Source organism: Corvus moneduloides, chromosome 13 (assembly GCF_009650955.1).
Source record: "Corvus moneduloides isolate bCorMon1 chromosome 13, bCorMon1.pri, whole genome shotgun sequence".
NCBI classification, from domain to species: Eukaryota; Metazoa; Chordata; class Aves; order Passeriformes; family Corvidae; genus Corvus; species Corvus moneduloides.
In genome coordinates this window covers 1,387,021-1,406,538 of record NC_045488.1, presented here as the reverse complement: position 1 = coordinate 1,406,538, position 19,518 = coordinate 1,387,021, and the positions used below count along the sequence as shown (strand labels likewise).

General features: G+C 44.2%; 1 protein-coding gene across 1 annotated transcript in view; it reads left to right on the top strand.

Annotated features, from left to right (window-relative positions):
- Positions 1–8,724: 8,724 nt before the first annotated feature.
- TNFAIP8L3 (TNF alpha induced protein 8 like 3) overlaps positions 8,725–19,518 on the top strand; it is a 46,005-nt gene continuing 35,211 nt past the window's right edge. Inside the window, 2 exon segments of the mRNA XM_032122393.1 lie at positions 8,725–9,066; positions 9,068–9,146. Of these exon segments, the coding sequence (XP_031978284.1) occupies positions 8,740–9,066; positions 9,068–9,146 (406 nt within the window). The 5' untranslated portion in view covers positions 8,725–8,739.

Below are 19,518 nucleotides of genomic sequence, written 5' to 3'. Positions count from 1 at the left end.
AACTTAAAAAATTGTACAAGTTACATAAGCAATCAACTACGGATTTCCTCACCTAACAGTTCCCGTAGTTCATATCAAAATTTAGCTGCAAGTGTACCCCAGCTGTGGATACTAATTCTGTCATCATTCCTCTCGTATGATGCTCTGAGATGACAGCAACAGCACACACTCCTTGCCTCCTTCAGTGCTAAACTTTGCTTATTGGACCTCTTAAACTCCCAGAACTCATTGGAACAAAGAACGCTGTCCTTCAGTAAAAACATGAGTAGCCAGGCTATTTTACCCCAGATGAGGTATTTTTTCTCCAGAATGACATCAGCTACTGGTTTTAGGTTCTTCTCTAAATTCTCAGTAGACTTACAACTTCGTGGTACGTGGGTGACTCTAAGGAGGCTCTGAAAGTTCTGTTGGGGTTATGTGGTCTCATTTAATAAGACTGGTGTTTGCTGGGCATGATTTCTTGTCAGTTACCGGGATTCAATCAGGGTTTCTTGTCCTTCACAATGGTGGGAAACGTATTTGTTTAATCTAAGGAAGGAGCACGCTTGCTTCAGTACCCTGATGATCTCCCGCAGCATTGCAGTTCACTGACTTTGGGATGACTTTCCGTGCCTCTTCAGACTCTTATTATAACACCTGCTGCAGCCACTGATCTGCCCTTGGGCTTGTGCTCTCCTAATGAGTCTCTGCAGCGACTGAGCTGCTCCCTGGAACTGTTGAGGGGAGCCGAGCGCTGTGACACAGCCCAGCCCCAGACACCGCCACAAATCTGTTCCTTTGCTTTGCCTCCCAGCGAGGAACTGGGCCTCCCAGCCATGCACAGAGAGGGTTTGGATCCTCACATTCCACAGCACCTAGTGCTGTCTCCTCCTCAGGTTCAGCACCCCGTGCTGCTGATCTGATTGTCCCACCCCAGCACCCTTCACACCCGCACTCAGTTTCCCTGTCAGCCTCCAGCCCTTTGTGGTGCTCAGTGCTTCCTGGGACGTGCTGAGCTTCCACTTCCACCTGCTTGTCTGAAAATGGGAAATGCTCGGCCTCGTCCATGACTCAATCTTTACTTGCCATTCTTTTCAAATACACCAGACACTGCAATTTTAATGTGACAAAAGCCTTGGTAGAAACAGTTGTTATAGTAATGTCTGGGTTATCATCTTTGGCTCTAAATTACATTCAGATAATGGATCTGATTCTCTCCTACCGACAATTTCTGGTTTAATTTTTTAATTTTTATATGTATTTTACAGGTTCATAACAAACCAGGAGAGAACATGCCCTGCTGACAGGTGGTGTACCCTCTGAGGTCTGACTGGTTAACACCCTGAGATGCCTTCCAACCTGGACTATCCTACGATCCCGGGTACTTTTTATACAGCCTGATTTGCAGCCATACACACTACACTAGTTAAATGCAGCACCGCTGCATTATGCATTGCATAACCTTGTTTCTTCCAGCTCCTTTTCTCTGCACATCTTTCACAAATAAAGCACTGGAAGAGCAAAGAGAGTCCATCATGCAGTGAAAGCAATTTGAGATTTCAAGCATTGCAATGTTAAGTCTCCCCACAGCAGCTCTGTCCCAAACTCCCACTCTCTATTCTAGGTCCTTGACATGGAGCAGTGATGAAAGTCAGAAATTCAAAGTATTTTTTCCTTCCTTCAGGGAGCAGATTAGTATTTGTTTTTCTTGAGGGAGCACAAACTGTAACCCTGATCCCTCATACAAACAGTTGTAGCAGCAGGCAACAGCTGGGCATGGCCCTTGAGTGCTGAGGTTTAGTTGTAAGGCGGTGCTTGGCCAAAGCTTGGACTCTATCTTGGAAGTCTTTGCCAGCCTTAATGATTCTGTGATTCTGTGCTGGAAACAGGTAGAATTCACATGAAATATTTGAGAAGACGTTATTGGGAAGACACATCCCACAGTACTGACCCCTGCAACTCTTTGCCAGCCTTAATGATTCTGTGATTCTGTGCTGGAAACAGGTAGAATTCACATGAAATATTTGAGAAGACATTATTGGGAAGACACATCCCACAGTACTGACCCCTGCAACTTTAAAAGAAGATGGTCTTTCATCTTAGCTGCAAAAAGGACCCAATATATACAACCCAAAAATTCAGTTATGCAAAATAAAGGCTTGGATCTTATCTAAAGACAAATTTGCATTGTCCAAGTTGAATTCAAGTCCCTCATATATTGTATTTATGGGTACTCTGAGCCCCTCAGTGTGTGTAAGAGAAATAATTCACCTGAAAGTGGCCTGGACAGCAAGTTCTGAAATAATTTCATTCCCTTTAGTGGGATCATTGTAGGACTACATGTAATCTAATTGCCTATGTTACATGCTCCCAAGACTACCCATAAAATGCAATTTTATTCCTGGGTTGATGATATTTAGTTATTTATAGATAGGTGGGCAGCAGAGTGCTTTCTGCCATGCTATTAGAAATGGTCATGAAGTAATGCCCACACACTGTCAGATGAAGATGATGTTCCCATGCTGTTCCAAAAATCACATCAAGCTCTACAGAAACCACAAATGAGGGTATTAACATTCTGCCATTTGAGCATTCTGATCCATTTGTGGATGTTAGTGAATTGCTCCACAAACTATTGATTCCTGCCTCTGTGATTGCCTCTCAGAGATCACGATTCCCTCTAGTCCAAAGGACACCTCTTAGCAGAAACTCCACCCCGAGACCAATCCCAGCTGCTGCATCACTCTATCAGTCACAGCTGTACCACTCCTGGGCTGAAATCCACACCACTGCTTCTGTCATCTTGCCAATGCACAGGCACCTCTTACAGCTGTGAAGTCACAGCACCGAATGTAAAGAGGCATCCAGACCCAGTCAGCTGCAAAACACCGAATGCTTGAAGGCTTTCCCCGATAATATCCAATTTATTAAATTTCTACCCAAGACGTGCAGCTCTGTGGATCTCGGCATTTGTCTTTTGTGAGAAAGTGTGACCGACCTGTTCTAGCAGATCAGGATGCATAGGCATCATTATGGTGTGAATAAATAACAGCTTTCCAAACACAAGCCAATTTGAAATGCTAGGGAGGTTGGGTTTTGTGTGTTGAAGAATAAAGCTGTACAGAAATAACCACCCAGAGAACGCATTTTCTAGGATACAGAAGCGTGTAACAAACATCATGACTATAAAAAAAGTGGATGTTTGCATAAAGAACAGGATTAGAGAAGTTATTTAATTAACTGATGCTACCTATAAACATTCTGGAAAGACACTACAGTATAGGTCCTCCATGGTTTCCTAGCAACAAAATTTTCTCTGCTTTCTCAGAGTATGGTGAAGTTGTGGAATCCTCCTACACACAATTTGAAATCAGGGATGAAAACAAGGATGACCCATCTTCCAGACTAGAAGCAGAAAACTGCCTCAAAGCATCCTGAAACACAGCTCAGTAACAAGCACTGCTGCCTTAACTGTGTTTAATTTGCATATTAGGCACGGTCAAAGGCTTAAACGTAGCCATCAGGTAATCAACCCTTGTATTGAAGGGCATAACTCAGTAACACATGGAAAGAAAGGGATGTGGCATATTTTAAAATAACTTCAGCGACCACCACAAGAATTAAAAATTATTCCCAAAGAAAATGGCAGAATGGAAAAGGTTTACTTTGGCAGCTGTCCCCTTACTTTCCCTAGACAGCATCAGAATAAGAATAAAACAGAAGAAAATGCCCTGTTTTATCCTATATTTCACAGTGATTCCCTCGAGAAAAAATTTTTAATGTTTATTTTCCCATCCCCAGAACAGAAAAAGCAAAAAATTTATCTCAGCTAATCATTTTTAGCCTTTAATATTATTATTATCCCATCTGTAATGAAACCTAAAATTGCATGTAAAATTATTTTAAAGCCCTGATTATAAAGTTACTTAAATGCCTTAATTCTTCCTCATTAAAAAAAAATGAGGGTCATGGTTTAAGCAATAAAATTTCCATGCAGAAATTCCTCAAAAGAAATTTCCCACCAACAGAATTAACAGGTGCTTTTTCAATTTGGGAAAGTAGCTTTCATTTCTTTAATCACTTAGGAAGCAGGGTTATGAATTCAAGAGTTTCACAGTCTACAGGTAATTGCATCTATAACTTACAAGATTCATATCTTTCTAAGCACAGGATAAATCATCGTCTCACACAAAGGAATGGTAAAGCATCTTTAAGAAAATAAAACCCAGTATCGCTAAAGTAGTAAGAAATGATGAAATGCCCAGGAAATCCAATTTAAAGTTTAATACAGAAAGCCTTATTTCTACAGGCAAAATCCTACTAAAACTGAACAGAAAAATTACAACATCCTCATGGCCAAAAATGTACATGAACATTTTTGCTGTTCAATTCTCATGGGAGTCTTGTTTCTACAAGCTCAGAGGAAATGGGACAAGTCACTACTTTTTCACTTTGTTTCACTTGGAATTAAAATCTCCTAAAAGCAGCTTACAAAGCATTGAGGTGATAGGACTGAAACTCAGCTTCAATCTTTAAACGTGGTATTGCAAACATCACAGCACAGGTTCACACCAGCACCAGGCTGCAGTCTCAGCCTGTGGCTGCTTCCTCAGCTCTTCTTTAAGAAGTCAGCACCAAAGGCAGAACATAATTCAGCAAGATCAATGGCTAAAAATATGTCCATGCTATGGTAGGTATTCAGAACTGATGCTCTCCATGTCTTACAGTTACTTAAAAAAAAAAGGGAAGGAACAGAAAATACTGAACTCTTCCATATTTATCTTCCCAACACAGGATGTACAAGCACCGCCTAACATCACGTGTTACAAGAATCTAGATCTTTGAATATCTGCTGGCACATGAGGAAGAATTCAAGTAACTCAGATATCTCGTGCATTATTTAAACTCTAAACCAAAGAAGACTGTTTGCAGATCACAGTAGATGCATTATTGCAACTAAAATCTCCTAGCAATGCACACTAAATGTATACATGCAATGCATGCTGAGAGATTCTTGCTGGTGTCTGGAAGCCAAAGTTGCCAGCATGACAAAATTGTTGCCAGAGAATCTACTGACACCAATTACTGCAGTACATTTCATGAGTGTGTCAGCCTGTGGGAAATGCTTCTCTGTTTAATACATTCAGTAGCAATGGTGCTTGGGTATTGTTAGGGAAGAGTGTGACTGCCAGGGAGTCTCATAAATGGTCAGCCTTGGAAGTTTCCTTAACAAGTATGAAAGATATAATGAAATAAATAGTGAAACAAAATATCAAGCAACAAGTTTAGAAACAGTACATCCTAGGGTAGACTAATTTAAATGATGTTAAGAAATAATTTGTGAGGAAAAAAACCCTCACATTTTTACATTTAGAGCCTCACATTTTTACACTTAGAACTGAGAGGAAGATAAAATCCTACCCACCTGCCTGCACAGTCTAAAAGAGACAAGTCAAGCACAAAGATGGCAGTGGGGGTTCTATCAGATGTAACAATGGAAAGAAGAGAGAGACTCTTTCCTATTATAGGTTTGAAGGCTCAGTTTGAAGGAGGGAAGTTTGAGAGCAAACCAGAGGCAGCTCCCCAGCCTTTTATTCAGCAGAAATGGAAAACTGAACAGTTCAGGTACAGCTCATGGGATTCAGGTGAAAGTCTGTGCTCCACATTTGACTTTAACTCATGGCTTCTCTGTTCCCTCCGTCTGAACAAGAATACTACTGTCTTGATTTTACATCAGGCCTGTAAGGACAAATGTAAGACATAGATAGAATGGTAGCTGGGCTACTTAAGCATTTAGAATGCAATGAAATTGTATTTGCGTGGACATGCAAGCGTGGTTTGCCAATAGAACAGTGCAAAAGCATGAGTCCTAAAAGCTGGCATAGGCAGACCTCCAGCACACACACAATGAGTGGGCAGAGGAGGATTTCAGTCACGTTCCATATGGAATGCAGATCAAGACCAGATGCAGCCGAAATGTGAATGGAGGAACCACACAGTGATGTGGCATCATATAACTGGGAATACCTGGGGCAGTTCCAACGTTACCAGCTCCCCTGCTACCTCATATTGGTAGAGATTTACAGACAAATGTATTAACTGAGCCTTGAGAAAAAACATTCCAGATTCTAAACATGCCAATCTTTAGGAAGGAATAAAAGAAATGGTTGCAGAGCTACAGTCACAGAGATTTAGCTTAAAACAATGAATATGTAATTGCATTATTTGTACCAAATGCAAGAAATAAATCATGAAATGCCAGCTTTCTCCATGTAGAGTTTCATTTGACAGGCATCTAGATAAGTGCATATATTGCTGTTAATAAACTTTTTGTGCTTTTCTCTGCACTGTAACGAGTGGAAACTATGAAGTTCAGAGCTCCAAGCATATGGAATTTTCCAGGTCACATGTTAAACCAAGTGCGGGACTGCGCTGGGCAGAGAACATTGAGAGGAAAAAAAGCCTGAATTCTAACCATATGCTTTGAAATGAAACAGTATGCCCATTCTGTTACAGCTGAAAACTTTTATAACTGCTTTACGGTTAGCAGCAATAAAAAGGGAAAGTAATCTTGAGGCAGCATTTACTGTCAAGCAGCAAGTAATTACAGCAGAGTAATGAGAATCCCCAGTGTATGTATCACAAGCATAACACAATACAACATTGATTAGGTTATACCATTTCAATCATTGTATTTATTAGCGTGGTTATACAAGGATAAAAAAACTGACAAGAAGTAAAATAAGTGGGGCTTGGATTTTCTTTTTAACCATTCCATGCTAGGACTTTCATCTTTCAGAGGATTATGAACAATAACTTTTCCTGCTACTAACTGCACTACGATCAGTAGCAAAGTAGGACTATTCAAGAGTTTAATGTTTAACTCCAATTATAGCAAAGGCTATACACACAGAAAAGAAAAAAATCCCACACAGAAAATAGGGTAATGCCAGTGCCCTGACCACACCTTGGAAAGGCATCCACAGCTGCATTGTGTCAGCTCAGTCCATGACCCAAAATTCACTGTAGAGGCAACCCCCTCTGCCACCGAGGGAGCTGGAAGGGTTCTACTGGGCATGTCCTTTCAAAAAACCACTGCGTCCCTTTGCTTATCTGATTACAGCCAGTGCCTTTAAAAAGTCAGAATCTGTCCAGGTTAGAAATTATCATTAGTTTCAAGCAATTAAAGACAGACCATAAAATTAATTAATTGCACTCAAATACAAACTTGCGTTCCTACTAAACTGTGCTCATATTAAGGAGGTGGTTTAGGTTGCATTTGTGCTTGCCAAAAGCAAAAACAACAACAACAAGAGCCTAAAATCCTTCCAGTTCTCGAATTCTGTGCTTGGTGTTATATCTGGGACTATTTCTGTAACTTAATATCGGGACTTGTCTGTTGCTACGTTTTTTACATCATGACTGTAGATTTTCCACACATTCTGTAGTCAAATGTTGCAGTGGCTTTTCACAGCAGAATCCTAGAATCGCTTCAGTTTAGAGGTTTTTCCTTACATGATACTAATTTATGAATGAGATTATAATCAGCAATATTTGAACGTAATTTTAAATTTAACGAAAACATCTACAAACAAAAGTCAGAATTTGTTTTCATGGAATAAAACCCGTAAGTGTCTTAACAGTACAGGCTCAGGTTATGTCAGCAATGTTCCAAGTTACTTAACAACTAACTTCTAACTTCAGAGGCTGAAGGTTTTTGTGCCTAAATTGACCATAGTAATGGTGCATTCCAAGGTCAGAAAACTTGAGGTCTTTCTCTCTTCAGGCTCAACCTGGTTTGAAGGCAGGGAAGCAACCTTAGAACATAAGCCAAACTGGCTTCATTTTTAGTATTGTAGCATTGCATAGGCTAAGCCATCACTGGAAAGAATTTGACAGGGCCTTTTGAGTTTAATAAAAGACTTTTTTTTTTTTTTTTTAATCTCATGCTCTATGTTAAGAAAAATTGTTCACACTTGTCAAGAGTGTCAGGCTTAATCTGATGCAATAGATAATTTGCTATATGCAGTCTGAAAGCAGCATCCAGACTTTGGTTTTTCCAGCAACAAGGGTGTATGGTTTTGGGGGAGAGAGTTCCAGAATAAAGCTATCTGTGGTCCAGAGGCATAAACCTCTGGCTGGAGACAGCAGTATGCTGCAAGTAAGTCTTGAAGGCCCTGGCTGGCTTTCAGGATATGACATATCCATGGATCAGGTAGAGCTCCAAGGCCTGTTTTAAGATGGCATTTGGTTCCCAGTTAGAAAAGCACTTTTTGTTACACCCTTCTGAGATTTTTGTGCTAGAGTTCAAGTCAGCTTTGGTCTATAACAGCAAGAAAAATTAGAAAGGATCAAAAGCAAAGGGAAAGACCTGTCTAACCTCAGAGCTGAACAAGTGAGCTCAGCCATCTGAATTAAGGGATGGCTCATGACTGCAGTAGCTTGTAGGACAGAAGCAAAGCCTGCAGAACCCAACTTATAAATTTTTCAGTTCAAAACAATCTAATGACATGGCCATTTACCAGATATTGCACTGTCTCCCTCAGAAGAACATACGAACAGGAAGCAACAGTATCCAGACCTTCATTATTCTTCTGGGCACTAATGCCCAACATGAACTGGCACTTCCCCACCGGCCTCCTCTGTTCTAACTTTTGAGGACACTTATCATTAAGGGGACAGAGCCCGTGACAAGAGACAAGGCAACTGAAGCTCGAGGGAGATGCCCACGAGAAGAGTGATGGAAAAGCCAGACGGGAGATGCGATGGCAGCGTGCAGGACTGTCATTTCGCTATTTCTGCGCTCAGCAGCCGCTCCCCGGCAGCGGCCCCGAGCCGTGCGGGGCGGCGGGGGCCGGGCAGCGCAACTCGCGTAAGAGCGCGGGGCAGGAGCCGCTCCCCGCCGCGCCCCCGCTGCCTCCGCCCTCGGCGCGCCCGCCCGGCCCCGCTCCGCCCGCAGCCAATGGCACTCGGCGAGGTGGCCGCATGTGGTGGCGCGGACCCAGCGCCCGGCTGCGAGCGCAGGAGAAGGCAGCGGGCTGCGCTCCGCCGCTCCGGGCACTCCTCCTGCCAGCGGCGGCCCGAGCTGCCCCCCGGCCCCGCCGGTGCCTGCAGCATGGACTCGGACTCCGCGGAGCTCAGCGAAGGCGAGCTGGTCTCGCCCGCAGGTCAGCGGGGGCTGCGCGGCGGGCGCCGGGTGCGGGGTCGGGGTCGGGTCCCCGTGGCTGCGAGGCAGCTGCGGGCAGCGCTGCGAGGCGCAGGGCAGCGCCAGCCCCGCTCCCGCGGCCCCGCACACGGCGGGCACCGGCCCGGCCGCTCCTCCGGCGGCTCTCGGGGACGGAACCCGCGGGCCGGGGGTGCGGCCCCGCTCCGCCGCTGCCCGGGGTGCGGGAGAGCTGCCCTCAAGGGCTGGGACGTGACAGCTGCTTCAGTCGCGGTGCTGGCGCAAGCTGCTGCTTTATATCCAGAGGCTGCAAAGTTTTCGGGGGTTCGGTCATGGCTATTCCGCTGTCGCTCCAGGACCACCGCGCCTGGCGCACGTACAGAAGGACAGACCTCCCTCCGGGGCGGGCACGCTGGGCTTTTGTTTTCAAGTCTTAACTTGTCACCAAGAACCATGCTGTCTGGTTGCTGCAACCCACATAGTTCTTAGATGAGACAGAAGCAAAAGGGGGAAAAAAAAAAAAAAAAAAAGAATCTCTCCTGCCCTTTCCGAACCTTCACGTTCTTGTGTCTTATGCGAAACAAATGATGGTTGATGTGCCGTAGTCAAAGAGCCTCCTGCACACATGGTAAAAACGGGGACGACAAACTTGTGTGAAACACACAGCGGTAGGTTTGCTCTACCAGCACAGCACGTGGGCCAGAGATGCGCTGTCACCTCACGGCTACACCTCCGGCTGTCCGACCCTTGGGTCAGCGGTGGTGTCACACACACACACACACACGCAGACAGGGCTGGGCTGCAGGGGTGTCACACACACACACAAACACAGAGGAGCGGGCTGTAGGGGTATCACACACACACACAGAGACAGGGCTGGGCTGCAGGGGTGTCACACACACAGACACAGAGGAGCGGGCTGCAGGGGTGTCACACACACAAACACAGAGGAGCGGGCTGCAGGGGTGTCACACACACACACAGACACAGAGGAGCGGGCTGCAGGGGTGTCACACACACACACAGACACAGAGGAGAGGGCTGCAGGGGTGTCACACACACACAAACACAGAGGAGAGGGCTGCAGGGGTGTCACACACACACACACAAACAGAGGAGCGGGCTGTAGGGGTGTCACACACACACACAGAGGAGGGGGCAGCAGGGGTGTCACACACACACACAGAGGAGAGGGCTGCAGGGGTGTCACACACACACACACAAACAGAGGAGCGGGCTGTAGGGGTGTCACACACACACACAGAGGAGGGGGCAGCAGGGGTGTCACACACACACACAGACACAGAGGAGAGGGCTGCAGGGGTGTCACACACACACACAAACACAGAGGAGCGGGCTGCAGGGGTGTCACACACACACAAACACAGAGGAGAGGGCTGCAGGGGTGTCACACACACACAAACACAGAGGAGAGGGCTGCAGGGGTGTCACACACACACACAGACACAGAGGAGAGGGCTGCGGGGGTGTCACACACACAGACACACAAACAGAGGAGGGGGCTGTAGGGGTGTCACACACACAAACACAGAGGAGAGGGCTGTAGGGGTGTCACACACACAAACACAGAGGAGAGGGCTGCAGGGGTGTCACACACACACACACACACACAGAGGAGTGGGCTGCAGGGGTGTCACACACACACAGACACAAACAGAGGAGGGGGCTGCAGGGGTGTCACACACACAGACACAGAGGAGGGGGCTGCAGGGGTGTCACACACACACACAGACACAGAGGAGAGGCCTGCAGGGGTGTCACACACACACAAACACAGAGGAGAGGCCTGCAGGGGTGTCACACACACACACAGACACAGAGGAGAGGGCTGCAGGGGTGTCACACACACACAAACACAGAGGAGAGGGCTGCAGGGGTGTCACACACACACACAGACACAGAGGAGCGGGCTGCAGGGGTGTCACACAAACACAGAGGAGAGGGCTGCAGGGGTGTCACACACACACACAGACACAGAGGAGAGGGCTGCAGGGGTGTCACACACGGCTGGCACACAACAGATGCTGGGCTGTCACTGACACCAGGTGCAGAAGGGACCTGTTTGACCTCCAGCTTCCCATGGTGGAAGTCATAGACATCTTTCTCTGAAGCCATTTAACTGGCATCAGATGTAAGTAAGTGCAATTGGAATGAAGCCTGAAGTAGTCCTAGTGATCGTACTAAATCCAAATAGAAAGTTGCCATGTTATGTTATTAGATCTTTGAGAAAAATCTTTTCACCGTGACCAGTCCAGTTTGGACATGTGCTTCATCCCAGCTCACAGCCTCCTGCATCCCCAGAAAGAAAGATTTGAACATCAAACAATGTTCTAACTACAAAGGCAGAAAAGCAACATATGTTTTGTGGAATAGTTCACCTGTCCTATTAATACAGCAGTGATAAACAACCGTAGGAAGTCATAAGATAAATATGTGTTTTATCTTGTCTAGTCTCCCAGCAGAACATTTTATAGCATAATCTTACATCTAAATCAGTTTTAAAGGCTAGGAGTGTCTACTCTTGATATCTTGCTTTGTATTTTCTTACTTGAGATCTAGAGAATTAAAGAAGACCAGCAACAGGTCACAGAGCTCCTTATATTCTCAGAGCTCTGTTAGGCTGAGCTTACTTGCAAAGACCACCAACAGCTATAATTTTTCATCCAAACAAATCTTCCAAGCCATGCATGAAGAGCAAGTTACAAACATAACATTTATAGACAAATTAATATAACAGAGCTCCTGCCAACAACTTACTCCTGTTCTGAATAGGATTTTCTTTTAAATAAATTAAAAATAACCATGCTTAGTGATTGCCATAAGTGCTTTTCATGTCATCACTTGCTAGCTGCCAAGAGTTGATGTTCATCAGTCTCCCCTCCTCTTTTTTATTCCTTCTTTGTACAATTTAAGAGAAGAAAAATCTGGTATTTTGGTCATACATGGCAAATGCCTATGCAGTAGAATAAAACTGGAATAGAGAGAAAATGTGGACATTTTTTCTTGACCAGCTGCAATCTTTTTTTTCTGCACTAAAGAATTACTTGTTGTTTGTATCCCCCATCCTCATCTGAAAAATAGATTTTTTTGCTAGATTTCCTTTGGTCTTTTTTTCTGTACTCTGCCATATGTACAGTGCAGCCTCTCTCTGTACGTGGGTGTTCAGTAGTCAGGCTGTCAGTCACTGCTGCAGGCACAGCAGCTGAGGGGCTGCAGTGTGGGATTCAGTCACCACCTTGTTCACAGCCCACACATCCCAGTGACCAGGGCCATGCTCACAGCTCGCAAGGCAGGCACAGTGTCTTGGAGAATTTGGGATGAAGTCCTGGAAACGGTTTGATTTTGTTGGCCGCTGATTTTAGAACAGCTAGAATTTTGCACTGAAAGTGACAGCAGCCCGAATGTTGCGCTTGCTCGCCTCATTACCAGTCCTCACACTTCTCAGGGCTTCAGCTGGCACGGTTCAAACTCCCTGTGGCCACTGCCCACTGCTTGGGCTGTCCGATTGTTCCAGCCCAGTGTGATGCAGTTTGATTCTCCTCCAGGGCTCCACGATGCTGATGCAAGCCAGATGTTTAAAGCACAGCCCATTTCAGGGTTTGCACTACTCGGGCAATAGTCTCCCCAGCCTTTTGCTCTGTCCCAGTGGAGCAGCACCCCTGCCATGCCTGGGACTCTCACGGGTGTGCAGGAGCACACCTAGTGCACCCCCACCATCTGCCATACACACGTGGCTTCCAAAAACCAGCTGGAATCTTGCTCCAAGATCCCAGCAGCCTCATTTCCTTTAATAGCCCACTTGAAACTTGAGTCTCAAAGGAGGCAGAAAGGTTTTCTCTGTATTTATTCCGAACTTGTTGTCACAATAGCATCTCCATATTCCTTTGGTGCAAACAAAAAGCTCCTTATGTGTGAGCAGTGCAAGATGTTAGCTGTACTTTAAAGCAAACAAACAGCAAAAAGCACCACACCTCTAAGAACATTCAGCTCTACAGCCTTGGCTCCCACACATCTCCCACACCCATCTATTACTGCTTTGCACTTGAGTTGCCTATAGGGTCAAAAAGCTTTGGTTTTCAAAAAAGGTTACTCATGAGACAGACTCCTATTAAGAACATTAAACAAGTCCTTGTGATTCTGAAAAAATTACATATTGGGGTGCAAAAGAAGAAAAGTTACATGCTTACTAGCTAGTGAAATTTCTGGTTTTACTGTAGAGGTGACTAGTCACATTCTTTTTCTTGTCCTACAGAAGAGCTTTTGAGAACTGAACAGGTAATCTTAAAATAGAACTTTGTTCTCATTTTTTAATGTCCACCTATTGAGAGGTTGGGTTTTCAAAAAGCCCTTTTCAATGGAGTAATGGTCTCCTTTTCCTCAGCTCTTTCATAGTCATCCTGCCTCATGAAAGAATCATCCTCCATGTCATCTTTCAGAGTAACAGTTCACAAAATTCGGGTCATCACCAACAGAAATGATTTTGCAGTGGGTTTGGAAATTCTGCAGATAGGAGAAAAAAGGTGTCAGACCTTCATTTGGTGTGCCTTGTCCCAGGTTCCCTGGCTGAAACAGGCAGGAATTTGGCCATACAGCTTTTATGTGATACTGATTTAAGCCTTTGTACAAGCCACTGAGTCACAACATGGATTTTCATGTTTGTTTTAATGGAACCATTATGTTACGCTAGAAACATGTGATAACCAGAGGCTAAACTGCCTGTATGGTCTTTGAAACAATACAGATTATCCTCATGAAGTTTGACATACTGTGGACAACAAACTGTTGCTGGTCCCTTCTCTGGGTTTCCTTCCACAGAAGTCAGAAGACATTGGGCCTAGGAAAGAGAGCAGCTTGTACTCCAAGCAGAGCTCTCCTCTGGTGAGAGGGGTTTTGTTTTCTGGGGCGTTTTTTAAGAATTGGACAGTGTGAAGCCTACAACTCTGTATAGTGGCAAGGATAACAAAATGAAGACAACCTTATCACCAGGCTTGTATCCATAAGTGCAGTGGGAGCCTGATCATGACTTCAGTACATCTTCAACAGAGCCAAGACTGACCCTGGAACTCTTAGCTCAAAAATGTTAAAGCATTTAAAATTATCTGAGCTCTACCCCAGACAATCAATATATACTCAGTAAAAAACATTATTTACTGGTGTAAATCAACCTCTGCAGACATGAATAATTTTTCTAGAGCTGTAATATTATTTGATTTGCAATGCTTAGCAAGTAATTTTTTCTGCAGATTATTTATCATGCTATGTGAACTGCCTGTAGTTTTGTGATGTTAATCTTTGAAGCCTGTTACATATTTTAATCACTGTTTTACAGAGTTAAATACCATTCAAGAGCTAGTATATTCTTGTAAATACAAAATGAATTTGAAAGTGTAATGAAGATATTTAACAATTATTATTTGAGGCATCAGTAATGTGCTTATGTGATATATAGTGCAAGCAGGCATTGTTTAAAGTTTTGCAGTATCACACCAGCCATTTGAAAAATATTTATCACAATAAAAGGTATACTTTGCCCTAAGGAATACTTGTGTGAACAAGGAAGGGTTTGGTTTATCAAAGCCTTATTTTGATTCTACATAGAAAGTTCCAAATCAGACATACAATAATATTTATTAGCCTTCAGACAGGCCAGAAGAAGTGGTAGATAACATTCTAGGTATGAAAACGAGAAAAAAAAACTTAAAAAGCAAAACATTTTTATGAAGTTCTTTCTAGCAACTGTCTGACAAAGGGCTCTCCCTTCCCCTTTTTGCCAGAAACCAAAGGAAAAACAAAGCTAACTGAGAAAAAGATGGATAGACAACAGACATGAACTAACATGCCATGGGACCCCGTGCACCAAGCTGTTCCAGGGCTTTCTGGATCACACTGCAGACTGAGGCAAGCACACGTCCAGGTCTCTGCCAAGAGATGCTTTGGGATGAGCAGGCAGCAGCAAGGATGTGAGCCAAGAGCCTGGTTGGGTGAATTTTTTCTTTAATCTTTAGTGTTCCCTCCAGGAAACACCTGGGCTGCTGGTTTACATACAGACCCTTCATTAGCACAGTGGCTGTCACTTCCAGCAGGAAGGAAGGAAAAAAAAAAAAGTAAAAACTTTGAAAGGGAAAATTTCTAATCACACTGTGATCATAGTAAAGACCATAAATAATCCCACTTCCATCAAGCTGACTAGACCCCTTGGACAAATAATAAATAACTTAGTTGAACAAGTCCATTTGCTCAGGCTTCTGTTCTTAAAATCAAGTGGAAATACGAACTTCTTGAAGCACTGGATGGAAGCCCAAGCTCACCTGCTTGTGCAAGATCATGACCAAGCTGCTCCCCAACCTGAAATTTTGACACTGCCAGCAGTCAGTGTGCAAAGAGCCTCTGCTTTTCCTAATATGTGGATATGGACAAGGAATTTATGATGGTAGATTAAGTTCATAAGTAGGAATAGGAAGTAATTTCTGCCCCACAGCAATTATTGGCCATTCCTGTCTGCCTTGCTAAGGGTCTGGGATGGGACTGAGTTCTATTTAATGTGATATTTTGTGAATGACCTGTACAAGGCAATGGGTGCACTGCCTCAAAAAAAAAAAAAAAAAAAAAAAACAACCCAACAAAAAAAAATCACACTTCCCCTTTGAAGAAATAAATCTTTTAGCCTTTCATCTCCTCTGCAGCAAAGACTAAAACGTCATGGTGGGAAGAATAAGTCACCTTATTTTGCTGGTAACAGAGCAATCAAGCTGTAAATCCCAGGCCAAAAGGACAACAGTAAGCCAGACAGGTGAGAAAGTTTTCCTGAAGACCTGGCATGTCTGAGAAGCCTTTGGTACTTGCATTCTACCCACAGCATCAGCCTGAGGGTGACAGGCCCTCCCAGGAAGGCAGGAGAACCCTGTAACTTTGGAAGAGACCTCGCTGTTTTATCTGGTAAACTAAGCAGGAGCTGGCTGCGAGCCCGAGCAGTGGTACACAATCCTGTGAACTGCTTATCTGTTAATACCCTTCCTGGCACTGCTTCAGCCCATGCCAGATAGCCTCCCACTGAATGTCCTGGCATGAGACAGGGGATGGCAGTGGCCAGTATGAATTAAACAACATTTGGAGTGTGGGAAAGAATTCAGCCTGTATCCAGATGGCAGCACAATGCACAGACAACAGGTTCTGTCCTGGTTTATCTGCAGGCAGACCCTGTGGGCAGAGCAGGGTGCAGAGGTTCTTCACTGTCACTGGTGCCCTGCTCAAGGCTGTCCAGGCTGTTGGACTGCTTGGGGACCCTGCTCAGGGCAGCTTCCCTGGGCTGAGACCTGGCTTTGGAGCCTTGCCCAATTAGAAGTGTGTTATTTGCTGTTTGCCTGCAGAAATCTCTCTGCCCATTACATAGTGGGAGGTCATTTCATAGGCTGACAAGTGCAGCTGGAGAAGACTTCTGGGAGGCTGAGACTAACTTCCTGCAATAACTACAATTTTATACCCAAGCCTCAGACATCATCTTGAGGAGCCAAGCTGAGCTCAGACCCTGGCTGGTAGCCAGTGAGTTTTTCTGCTCTTTAAGGCAAACATCTTTAACAAAAAAGGCTGAGAAAGAACAAGAGTCACTTTGATTTCTTTTCCAGTGGTCACTAATCCCTCCTTGGTACAGATGCTGGTTTATGTCAGGTTTTAGCAGTTGGCTCTGTTCAGCCTTCCTGCAGAGGAACAGACTGACCAGTCCCTCTGTATGGGTGTAGATTTTGGCTGACGTCTGTTGATAGAACAACACAAAATAGAGCAGGAAGATTATGCCCTGTGTGATATGAAACAAACCCTTCACCATGGAGACATTCTCCTAGGTCTTCTTACTAGTGCTAGTTTAATATGAAAGGCAATCTTCTGAAACACCAGTAGTAAAAATTAGCAGAATACTTCACTTATCACCATCTCATTTCTGGCATTAACTTTGTTTATCCAAGCAGTTTGTGTTGCAGGAAAAACTAAATTATGTCTTTCTTTCTCGTTGGAGAAATGTATTAACACTGTTATGGTGTTAGTGTTTTCTTTCCAAATAGTTTTCCATTTACTGTTAGAGCATATAGTTCACATGGTCAAATCACTGACAGATGCAGATCAAACAAATACAAGTTTTCAAAGTCGGGGGTGTTTTTATTTCTTTAAATTAAGATAACCATCTTTCAGATGATTTTTCCACCAAAAAGCTCTGTGCCATATTGTGTTAGGCCAGGTGAACATCTGTAGCTTTTGTTTACTTGCATTTAATTTTAGCTTTGTGTTTTTGTGCATCGCTTCCCTCTAACTCCCAGAAGTGAGAAGGAAGTGGGGTGAAGGTATCAAGAGTGACCTTCATGTTCACTTCAAAGCAAGTTATAGTTGGTGCCTCACTATTTTTATACATTATTAATCATCTCCACTCTTAGGAGAAGTGTTTACTAGTAGATACAAAAGTAATCAGTACAGTCATTATGATGCACAGCTACTGGATTCATTAGAAAGTGATAAAGAACTGGTGAGGAAGAATATTGACTGGAATTACAGGTTTAAGAATGGGATAAAAAGTTCAAACCTAAGTACGTGTAAAGACCGCTTGCACAAACTTTGTACAGTGCCAGTGTGTCCCCTTCTTACCCACTGGGACTAACTGGTGCCCTTTAAATATCCCAGGGTCTGTGTAACTAAGAGAGGAAGTTTCTGTTCAGTGATTAAACCTCACTGGTGTCAGAAACTAGCTTCTATTGTGTAAATCTAGCCTGGCCTCAGCTGAGGTTTCTCTGGCTTCTCTCTTGCCTGCAGTTGTTTTTAAGAGTCTATTTCTATACCAGTTCTTAAAGGTCAGTATCAGATTATCCTGCATAAGAAGGAAGGATGTAACACTTTGCATCCTCAGGGCAGATATAGCCAGGAGTTTACTCTTGCCTGCAGTCCTGTCCACTCCTCTCCGCCAAAACAGAACAAACCCACAACCGAATGCAAAAGCAACAACAAGAAAAGAAAACAACCACCGAAAACCCCCGGTCCTGTACACTCATCCAGAACAGTCACCACTGGCATTTCTCTGCAGAACACTTCCCCTTACAGAAATCACACAGAACTGATGGAAAGCCAAGAACAAATTGTCTTAAGGACAGATGAGTACCAGTGTTTTCCACAGTTCCATGATTTACCTTCATCGTTTGGATTAAATCGGATGCCGGAGGGCTTAGAGCAGTCCCAATACTTAGCTGTTAATCAGCTGGCATCTGTTTATCCTCCGGACCAGGAGATCTCCTCCAGTTTTGAAGCCAAACTGTGAGCTAGGGCTCTTAACTAGTTGGTATCGTTCACTTCTGCACAACCGTCTCTTGAACTCGTTGGTTTTACTCTGTGCTAGGTGTTTGAAAGCCTAGTTAGGAAGAGGCAGAAAATAGCCACTTTCAGGGTGAGGTTGCCACATACTTGGGCTGGAATAAATGGATGTTTCCACTCCATCAGGAGCAGTGTCACTGTGCCCTGGGAGCACACACAGAAACTCCTCCTGCTTTGAGGCAAGGCACGTGCAGAGGGCACGGAAGGTCTGAAGTCTCCTGGCACCCTCGCTTTGACTGGCCCTGCCACCAAAGAGGCTGAGGCCCTTGCAGGAAGGCAGGTGCCAAGATTTTGGCTATATTCTCCATCTTCTGACCTCTAGAATACTTTTAAATCCTCTGTTTCCATTTCTGTCCTCATATCTTACACTAACAATTTGTGTTCCTTCTCCAGATAGCCACATCTTTCTGGCATTTAACTGATCTCTCATTTCTCTGTGCCCCAGCCAATATGCTGTTCTCCTCAAGCCTCAGTTCTTCCAGTATTGATCTGATTCTTCTTTCTTAACTCATTTCTTCTCAAATGCTCTTGGGTTTATGATTTCTACCACTACAAAAGGGAGTAAATACTGTCAGGTTATATTTCAAGAAAGGGGAAACTGATGGAAGTAAGATATCAACTTGTCTTTGTAATTAAAGGTTCTAGAAGCAGGAAATAACCTGCCTCCTCTGGCAAGCAAAAAACGCAGTGGGCTTGCAAGTGGGATCAGGAAAGTTAATTTGGTTTTGAAATACTGAAACAGGTAGATGCAATATTTGCCAGAAGGTGAGAATACAACAGCATCTTCACAGATAACAAGAGCTTCCCAGCTGTTTCCAGAATGCATTCCTGAACAAACAACTCCTTGAAGAAACAGTATAGCCTCACCCCTATAAGTTCAAATTATTGGGCTTGAATAGCAGATCGAGGGGAGAATTGCATCTGTCACCAGACACAGCAGTCTGTGACTGTCACCGATCAAACGAGGTCAGAGGAGGACACTGTTTCCTAGTGACAAAGCTTAATTACAA